General features: G+C 49.6%; 1 protein-coding gene across 1 annotated transcript in view; it reads right to left on the bottom strand.

The window, feature by feature from the left end:
• The window catches only part of LOC135901067 (uncharacterized), a 48,756-nt gene extending 43,993 nt beyond the window's left edge, over positions 1 to 4,763 (bottom strand). The window contains exons 1-2 of the mRNA XM_065430735.1: positions 4,660 to 4,763; positions 3,209 to 3,297 (exon numbers count right to left, since the gene is read on the bottom strand). Coding sequence (XP_065286807.1) covers positions 3,209 to 3,297; positions 4,660 to 4,723 — 153 coding nt within the window. The 5' untranslated portion in view covers positions 4,724 to 4,763. The remainder of the gene's footprint in view (positions 1 to 3,208; positions 3,298 to 4,659) is intronic.
• Positions 4,764 to 9,469: the final 4,706 nt, after the last annotated feature.

The raw sequence follows: 9,469 nt of genomic DNA on the forward strand, positions 1-9,469 counted from the left end.
AAGGCCCCTGCACACTACAAATTATAAATTTCGTTTCACTGACTGCAGGCGCAGCGTTATCTATCAGATACCGCTGAGCGGTGGAAAGACTTATAAAGGTCAAAGGGGACAGGGCGTTTCAATGAAAGAGTTGGTCAGCACAGCAGTAACTTAAAGAACGGCTATGGGAGTCATATAGCAGGACATTGTAACAAGCGTCCCTGCACTCCCATATTTGAAAAAACAAAATTCATAGGGAAAGGAAAAGGTAAGAGGGAAAGGGAAATAGTAGAAGCTTATTACATTAGAAAGGAAGCAGATAAATGTGTAAGCGCTCCCTCTCTTGCCTTGCCAGAAAAGGTAAAAGCTTTTCTGCATGAAATATTATGATTATGCTGATTCGCAGATGTGTTTGCGAGTGGTGTACGCATGCCTGTGCTGAAAAAGGTATAACCCCCCCCCCCTCCCCTTTCCTTCATGGCTGGAGAAATTCAAATACACTTCCAGTTGCTGTCAGCGCTTGTCTGGGGTACTTGATCCCTCGTGTCCTTGTTTTATTCGCGCTGTTAAATCTCAGTTGTTAATTTAGATAGTATGCCTCCGTTTACAAGCTTATACGGCCGATAAAGGTACTATCCTTACTCCGTATAGCTGCCCGCTAATTTGCTATCGGAATCGGTGCTTCGTCTTTCGGACAAAACGGCGGCTTTTTTTTTTTATTGTTCCCTCGTCTTGTTTCAACTTCAGTAGTATTTCAGATGTCGACAGGACACGTGCATGAGGCGCATTATTCAGCGCTGAATGGACGCGTGAACGAGGCTTGCCAATAATGCCGCGGCCATTCGAGCGCACAGGATAGGCATTCGAGGGTTCTCGAAAACGCCCGTAATGCGTACGGAAAGAGACCGCGATACTGCTGCAACGTGTACGCTAAAACAGGAGCGAGCCAAATACCAGTGAAGCTATTGAGCATAGAAATGACGACTCTGGACGTGCATGCATCCATAAAAAAACAGGCACCAAACACGCAGAAAAGCGGCACACCGAACTAAGATGTCGCATATAAATGGGTAGTTCAATAAAAACAGAGACTAATGCTCTGAAATCTTCATACTGTAAGATTATTCCTCGGCACAATTGCTTCTTCCTATATGCCCCCCTCCCCCCCCCCCCCCAATAAATTAAATGCACACGTCCCACCGCTTCTACCAAGCCTAGATCACATGAGTGAAGCCATCTATTGGCACCTACCTAAAGATCACCTCCAATGTGTGAACTACGCCTGGTTCCATGTGTATCCTTTTAAGCAATACCTTTTTTTTTTCACCGTTCCTCAAAGCATCGCAACAACGGTGGATCCCGTTTTACTGCCCAGATGCGGCACGCTGCGACTTCTTTATGAGCCTCGCGGTAAAAAGGGACATGGCTGTGACATGGAACACGGGGTGTTTAAAAATTGGAGGCCATCTCGAAGTAGGCGTCAAAAAATGATTTCACTCATGTTAATTAGGCTTGGTAGAAGCGGTGGTTACGCGTGCATTTAACTTTCTGGGGAACGTATAAAAGGAATAAAAGTACTGGTGAATAATTTTCAGAAATTAAGGATTCCAAGCACTGGTATTTATCGAGCAACAAACGTATGTAGGGTACGGAAAAAGACCACGATATTACTGCAACCTCTTTTCTAATTACGGTTTACTTTCAGAAAATGGCCGTGCAAACCTCTGTTCGCCCCTTTCCTGTGGCGCCGTACTTTAAAAGTTAAGTTACATTTTCGAAAACAATGAAGCTCTCTCTGCGGCACTTTACTGGGGCGCTAGCTGTTGTCTTGCCAAGGATACAACCAGCTGGGCCACTGGATCATGTGCCCTATGTGTGTACGCAAATGTACAACTTGGTACACTGGGCATATGCAACTGGCTCTGCGTAGCTAGGTACATGCGAACATTCTCATCCTATCCACAAGCATTGCTATGGAACCCTGAATCAACAGATGCCCGAATATACAGGGTGATCCAAATAAATTTTACGGTTTTCGGTAGGCGATGGGTGGTACAGTGGCGAGCAAAAGTTTGGAGACCACGGCCTCAGCAAAAAATTAAGATATATTCAAGCGCAGCTCCGCGGTCTGGAATCGGTTTATTACATTGTGTTGTCACACACGTACGCGTGGGAATGCACTCTTGATTTGAGCCGGAATGCTTAGTGTGCGGAAAAGAAAAGAAAATCGGGGCACCCATGCTCCCCATGGAAACTTTTGCTCGCGACTGTACGTGAACTTCACCTATGCAAGTAAGCTATGCGGCCACGGGAACACAAAGTGAGATGTTAATTATCGCCATCTGCCGGCCAATGAACTAAAATTGAACAATTAACTTTTTACCAACCGCAGTGAGCGGGCATGTTTGTACTGAAAAAATTGAGGCAGTTGTACACAGTTCCAAATGGCAGAATTCTTCTCGTATGCCCGTGTTGTGAGATATCCGGCTGCAAAGTTTAGTTTCCGTTAGCATGATTACGTATGCAATCGCATACAATACAGTCAGGATCGGCGCAAAGCCTCTACCTGATGTGACGCGACTGTTGCGTGCGGCGTTCAGTCTGAAAACGGGGCGGAGGCATAAGCCAAGATGATAACTGTTCCCTTTTCACTCTGCTGCGTGGATCTAATACGGGGATCCTAACCCCCAACAAAATGTCACGTGTGGAAATACATAGGCAAAAGAGACTACACTGTATATATAGAAGCAGCGCAGCCAGAGAGCAAATATGAAAACCTAGGTCGTGTCAAACCCAGATGTTCGCCTTCGTCTTTATTTGCGCCATGTCTCTCGAGCGTCTCTTCTATCGACACAATATCAAAATTGGAATTACTACTCTTTATGTAGATAATGAAATTCGCGCATCGCCTTTATCGACCGCACTGGCATAAAATAAAAGTGCACGAAAAAGTACACGCGCATATGTCTCACAAGTGCACTCGTTCTATGCCTCACTGTGAACACGCTCAGCAGACACTGTTCTTTCAATCGTGACTTGATGAATGATTGTATACCATCTATAGAGCACTCGTATACAAGAGAAGCATGCTGGAGCTATAGAGCCATGGCACATATATAGCGGTTAACCAGACAGATGGCGACGCCCAATGATTATAAATGTGGTTCGCAGCTTTGGTAGCTATCCTCGATGGGGATCGACGCTCGACTAGGCGCTGATGCGCACGTACCTTCTCGCACTCACGGAAAGCGGTCGGGCGGCGCTCCTCCAAGCTCTCGAAGCCGAACTCGGTGAGGGCCTCCGTGTCGTTGCCTCTTCCTGCACACAAGAAATAAGCGCAGTTGGACAATGATGCAAAGTACAGCTCGGGTAAACGCTGTCCAGAGCGCTGCGAAACAAAGAAGGAGCAACATGACAACTTACGCATGCACTTTCGAAATTCAAACAGCTGCCAAGTCCTTCCACAGGTAAACAAGGGACTGCGGCACATTGCGCCAACTATATGTACGTCATCGCGACGTAAGAACACATTTCAATCACTTCGACGAGAAGACAGCACGAACACCAGAGAAACCAGCTGCATTTCTTTCACGACTAACTACACACGCTTTGACAACTCTGCCTTATTATTTGCGTCCGACGGCTCCACAGTGGGCTATGACGCAGGCCGTTGTATAACACTCCGAGTTAATATTGGCCCCTTGGTGTTCTTTACCAAACGCCTAAACCTTACTGCACGAGTACAGCATACTAAAAGTATAGGATAGCATCCTACGTATGTCCTATGTACGGGGTGATGATATTTAAGCTTTGCGGAAACGTTAAAAATTATCTGTTGCAGGCAACAATTCTAGTCCTTGAGCTGCATTATTTAGAGAGGCGGACATTACTTGCTAGACAAATAGAAACACATTGTCAGCTAATTAACCAAAATTGAACGAACAATCGAAATACATATCTGATGAACAAAAATTCACTGAGTTTTTTATTAATTACCTTGCGGCACATATCAAAATTTACAAATTGTAGCCAGGAAGTTCGCTAGGCGGATCCATTTGGAACGAATCGTCAGGATGACACCTGTTTCGATGTATTAATTCCAGAACTTTGCTAATAAATACATCGGCGGTCCGCTACTTTTGTGCTTCAATGCATAAAACGGCGTTTCATTAAAAAAGTGGAATGACCATGCATTTTTACCGCAGGTTTGATGGCGGATATATATCTCTAACGTGGTGTCATCTACTGAATTCTTTTCAAGTGGATATGACTTACAGTTTCCCCGGCAACGTTTTGTAAATTGCAATGTGTGCCCTAATTTACTTAGCTAACGAGTGAATGAATCTAACTAATCAATTACAGCTTTCGAGCTCTTGTTCAAGTAATATCCGCCTCTTCGAGGATACCTGATCAGGGACTAGAATTCTGCTATCAGCCACAGGCGATATTTAAAAATTAATGCGGTCGCAGAAACACCTGATATATAGCATACCAGTATAGCATACATACGAGTGGCATGCCTGAGCCTACCGACTTCGCCGGTTTTTTAACTCTGTGTTCTTCAGTTTTGGGCTCGTCGTGAAGGTGTCATGTTATCAGGCTCGAAAGGGCTGCCACGTACCATATTCGTTAGCTCGTTTACCCGCTCAGGCAAGTGAAAGACGTAGTAGTTCAGCTCACCTCTCAGCACTTCGCAGTTGTCTTCGGACGAAAGGAAAGGCTGCGACTCGTCGGCACCAGCCATCGCTTGGTGTTCTTGACAGCGCGTGCGTGTTGATGACGGCTTGACAAACTACCAAACGCATTCGAAGAAGGAGAAGAAGAAGAAGATGATGAAGATGATGATGACGACGACGACGACGACGACGACGACCTTCATGTGTTTGGCGCATACCCACTCACGGGGATCGGCCAAGAGTCGGGCACATCCTACATATGTGTTAAGGTGATAAATTTTAAATCTATAATTTTGATGAATAAATTAAAGCGAGGAAAGTTCAAAACGATTCAGCAGATAGTCATTCAATAAAAAAGTATATTATAAAGGAGGTTTATTGGGGTTCGTAGCGACCGCCGGTTTTACGATGCACCGAGCAGAGTCCCCGAGCTCGAGCTTCTGCTGCGCGCTTGATGCTGCCGATGCTGCTGACCCAGTGTGCACGTTCGTTATCTTCCTAACAATGGCCCCGCGGAAATAAAGGAGCCATCCTGGCGACTTAGTTTTCTGGAAGGCCGGTAGAATGGTGATACGGCTTGAGACGCTGAACATGAACGACTTCGCGGCTACGACGTCGCATGTCGGACGGCGGCGTTAGCGGCTCAATCAGGTAATTCACTGGTGATGTTCTCTCGAGAACGCGGTATGGCCCGTCATACTTCGGAAGGAGTTTTGAAGCTAGCCCAGGCGTGCGGTGGGGCACTAACAACCAGACGAGAGCGCCCGGGAGAAAAGTGGGAGTCGAGTTCTGGGCATCGCGAACGGCTTTTTGACGGTTCTGGTCGTCCGAGGTGAATCGACGGGCCAGCTGGCGACATTCCTCGGCGTGTCTGGCGGCTTCCGAGATCGGTAGGCATTCGGATGGGTCTGGCCGGTAGGGCAGAATGGTGTCGATTGTGTGCGAAGGATGACGGCCGTAAAGAAGGTAAAAGGGTGAGAATCCGGTAGTGGCCTGAGTCGCGGTGTTGTAGGCATAGGTGACAAACGGAAGAACGAGGTCCCAATTAGAGCGATCAGGTGAAACATACATGGCGAGCATGTCACCAAGAGTTCGATTAAAGCGTTCCGTGGTACCGTTAGTCTGTGGGTGATAAGCAGTGCATTTACGATGAACAATAGCGCCTTCAGCAAGCAGTTGTTCGATGACTTCAGATAACAAGTTCGCGGCCTCTGTCGCTTAAAAGTTCACGTGGACCGCCATGACGAAGGAGAAAACGGTGAAGTATGAAATTGGCGACCTCCTGCGCTGTTGCATTTGGTAGAGCAGCGGTCTCCGAATAACGGGTTAAGTGGTCTACCGCAACGATTATCCACCTGTTGCCGGTAGGAGTCAACGGAAGCGGCCCGTAGAGATCTATGCCCACGCGATCAAAGGGTCGGGATGGGCATTGTAAAGGCTGGAGTTCACCGGCGGAGTTGTGTGGTGGCGCTTTCCGGCGTTAGCACTCATGACAAGAGCGGACGAGTGTTCGAACGAAATTATACATTCCCCGCCAGTAATAGCGGTGTCGAAGTCTTTCGTAGGTCTTGAAGACTCCCGCATGGCCACGCTGAGGGTCGACGTGGAACGAGGAGCAGAGCTCTGCTCGCAAGATTCTCGGAATGACGAGTAACCAGGTGCGTCCCTCTGGGGCATAGTTGCGTCGATACAGTACCTGGTCGCGAATCGCAAAATGAGGCACTTGGCGCCGAAGCGTACGTGACGCTGGAACTTTCGACGTATCTGAGAGAAGGTCGAGCAGAGATGCAGTCCAGGGATCATTACGCTGTGCAGCAGCGATAGTGTCAACGTCCAGAGAGGATAATGTGCACTCGCAGGGGGAGTCGTGACGGCCTCTTGGGGAAGCGGTGATCGGGATAGCGCGTCAGCGTCGGAGTGCTTTCGCCCGGAACGGTACACCACGTGGATGTCGTATTCTTGGATTCGCAATGCCCAGCGGGCAAGGCGGCCCGATGGATCTTTGAGCGTCCACAGCCAACATAGTGCGTGGTGGTCGGTCACTACGTCAAAAGATCGGCCGTATAAATATGGGCGAAACTTGCCAAGCGCCCACACAATGGCCAAACACTCCTTTTCTGTAACGCTGTAATTGGTCTCCGCCTTGGTTAACATGCGACTCGCGTATGCGACGACGTATTCTGGGTGGCTAGGTTGACGCTGTGCCAACACAGCGCCAAGGCCTACACCGCTTGCATCGGTATGGATTTCGGTTGGCGCTTGTGGGTCAAAATGGCGAAGAATGGGTGGCGTCGTGAGAAGACGGCGCAAGTTTGTGAAGGCGTCGTCACACTCTGGAGACCATGATGAGAGATCTCTAGCGCCACCAAGGAGCTACGTGAGAGGCGATATAATTGACGCAAAGTTTCGAACGAATCGCCGGAAGTAAGAGCAGAGGCCGATAAAACTGCGTAGCTCTTTCATAGTAGTAGGTTTTGGGAACGCAGTAACAGCACGTAGCTTCTCGGGATCCGGGCGAATGCCCTCCTTTGACACGACATGGCCTAAAATTTTTAACTGACGAACAGCAAATCTACACTTCTTCAAGTTAAGTTGCAACCCGGCGTTGGTCAAGCAAGTGAGTACGTGCTGGAGGCGGAGCAGGTGTGTTGGGAAATCAGGGGCGAACACCACAATGTCGTCAAGATAGCAAAGACATATTTTCCATTTGAGGCCACGCAGAACATTATCCATCATTCTTTCGAACGTAGCAGGTGCACTGCAAAGTCCGAAAGGCATGACGGTGAATTCATACAAGCCGTCTGGTGTAACAAAGGCAGTTTTCGGGCGATCGACCTCTGCCATCGGAACCTGCCAGTAGCCTGACCGCAAATCCAGCGAAGAAAAGAACTCGGCTCCCTGCAAACAGTCCAGAGCATCATCGACGCGTGGTAATGGGCAGACGTCATTCAGCGTGATCTTGTTCAACCGCCGAAAGTCAACACAGAAGCGGATGGAACCGTCTTTCTTTGTGACGAGGACCACGGGAGAGGCCCATGGGCTTTGGGAAGGTTGAATGACGCCTCGACGGAGCATGTCATCGACCTGGTCTGCAATGACGCGACGTTCCGTAGTGGACACGCGATATGGTCTTTGTCGCAGGGGTGAGTGAGTGCCAGTGTCGATGTATTGCTTGACTGTCGATGCACGGCCAAGAGAGGTTTGCGCAACGTCGAAAGAAAGGCGGAAGTGCTGAAGACTGCGACAAATTGAGATCGCTGCGAAGGCTTCAAATCTTCGGCGATGAATGGGCTGAACACACCAGTCGATGTTGAGTCTGGTAAGGAGAGGGCACTCAGTTCATGGGCGGCAGTAGAAGACACTTCGTCGAGGACGGAGACAATTCGTGTTGAATCGACCGACTCGACGTAACCAAGGCATTCGCGGCGGAGCAGTGATAGCGGCGATGAAAGATGATTGTAAATGGGCATCGTGCTCACACCGGCGGCAAGGTCAAGAGCTGCAAAGGGCAAAGGAAGCGCTTTTCGGGTAACAAAGTGATGAGAGCGCATGAAGAAGACCGTCCCATCGGATATGGTACTACAGAAGACTGGTACGAATGCTGACGAGCACGGGGGGATACAGGTGTACGACAATTTTAGCTGCAGGATGAGCATCGACCGAGGCCAGGTCACCAAGGTGGAAAAGTTCAGTCTCAGCCCGAGCGCAATTGATGATGGCATTGTGGCGTGACAGAAAATCCCATCCTAGAATAACGGCGTGGGAGCACGATGAAAGAACTATGAATTCAATCGTGTACAAAACGTCCTGTATGGTCACACGGGCAGTACAAGCAGCGGTAGGGTGAATGGGTTGAGCACTCGCCGTTCGGAGCGACAATCCAGACAGAGACGTCGTCACTTTACAAAGCGAACGGCAAAACCTGGCATCCATAACTGAAATAGCGGCACCGGTATCGACTAAGGCGACTGTAGCGACATCTTCGATAAGCACATCAATGACATTGGCAGGTAAAGGAGGAGGACTTCGGCATGTCGACACTTGCGAAGTTCTTGCCTCAGGAACTGCGTCGTCTAGTTTTCCTCTTCGTTAGAGACGGGTCGTCGACGCATAGGGGAAAGCGATCGACGACGTGGGGAGGGTGACCGGAGGCGTTCGAAGCGAGGACGGCGATCAGTCTGGGAGCGAGCTGGTGATGGGTCGAAAGGTCCGTAAGGCGCATTTGAATCAGGCGGCACATAGGGCGCTCGGCGATCGTCATCGAACGCCTGCAAGCGGCGGCGGCAGAACCTTTAGACATGACCGGGACACCTACATGCGAAGCATATAGGGCGACTGTCCGGCGTACGCCACGGGTTAGCGACGGCAGTGGTGGTCCAGGGGACGGGAGGTGGAGGGCGGTGCACAGGCTGCTGGAAGCGACGCACGGGCACAGTGCGAGGGGCCATTGCAGCAACCGTAGCATAAGTGACTGGTGTAGCCACGACATCCTGCTGGTGAACAGCCGGCAGCGCTTCCGCGACCTCTTCATGGATCACGTTACGGATATGAGACGGCAAAGTGCTGGCAGACTCCTGAGTGACGGACACCAGAGATAGCTGTCGTGCGACTTCTTCGCGGACGAAATCCTTGATTTGCGTTATCAGGGAGGCTTGTTCTGGGCCGGTGGTAAGGCTGCAGAGTGATGCCGGATTTGGTGTGGGATGTCGCCTTGTCAGAGCTCGCTGCTTACGCAATTCATCATAGCTCTGACACAAGCTGATGATGTCGCCAACAGTGCGCGGGTCCTTGGCCAGAAGCATTTGGAACGCGTC

The sequence above is a fragment of the Dermacentor albipictus genome, chromosome 1 (assembly GCF_038994185.2).
Source record: "Dermacentor albipictus isolate Rhodes 1998 colony chromosome 1, USDA_Dalb.pri_finalv2, whole genome shotgun sequence".
Lineage (NCBI taxonomy): Eukaryota > Metazoa > Arthropoda > Arachnida > Ixodida > Ixodidae > Dermacentor > Dermacentor albipictus.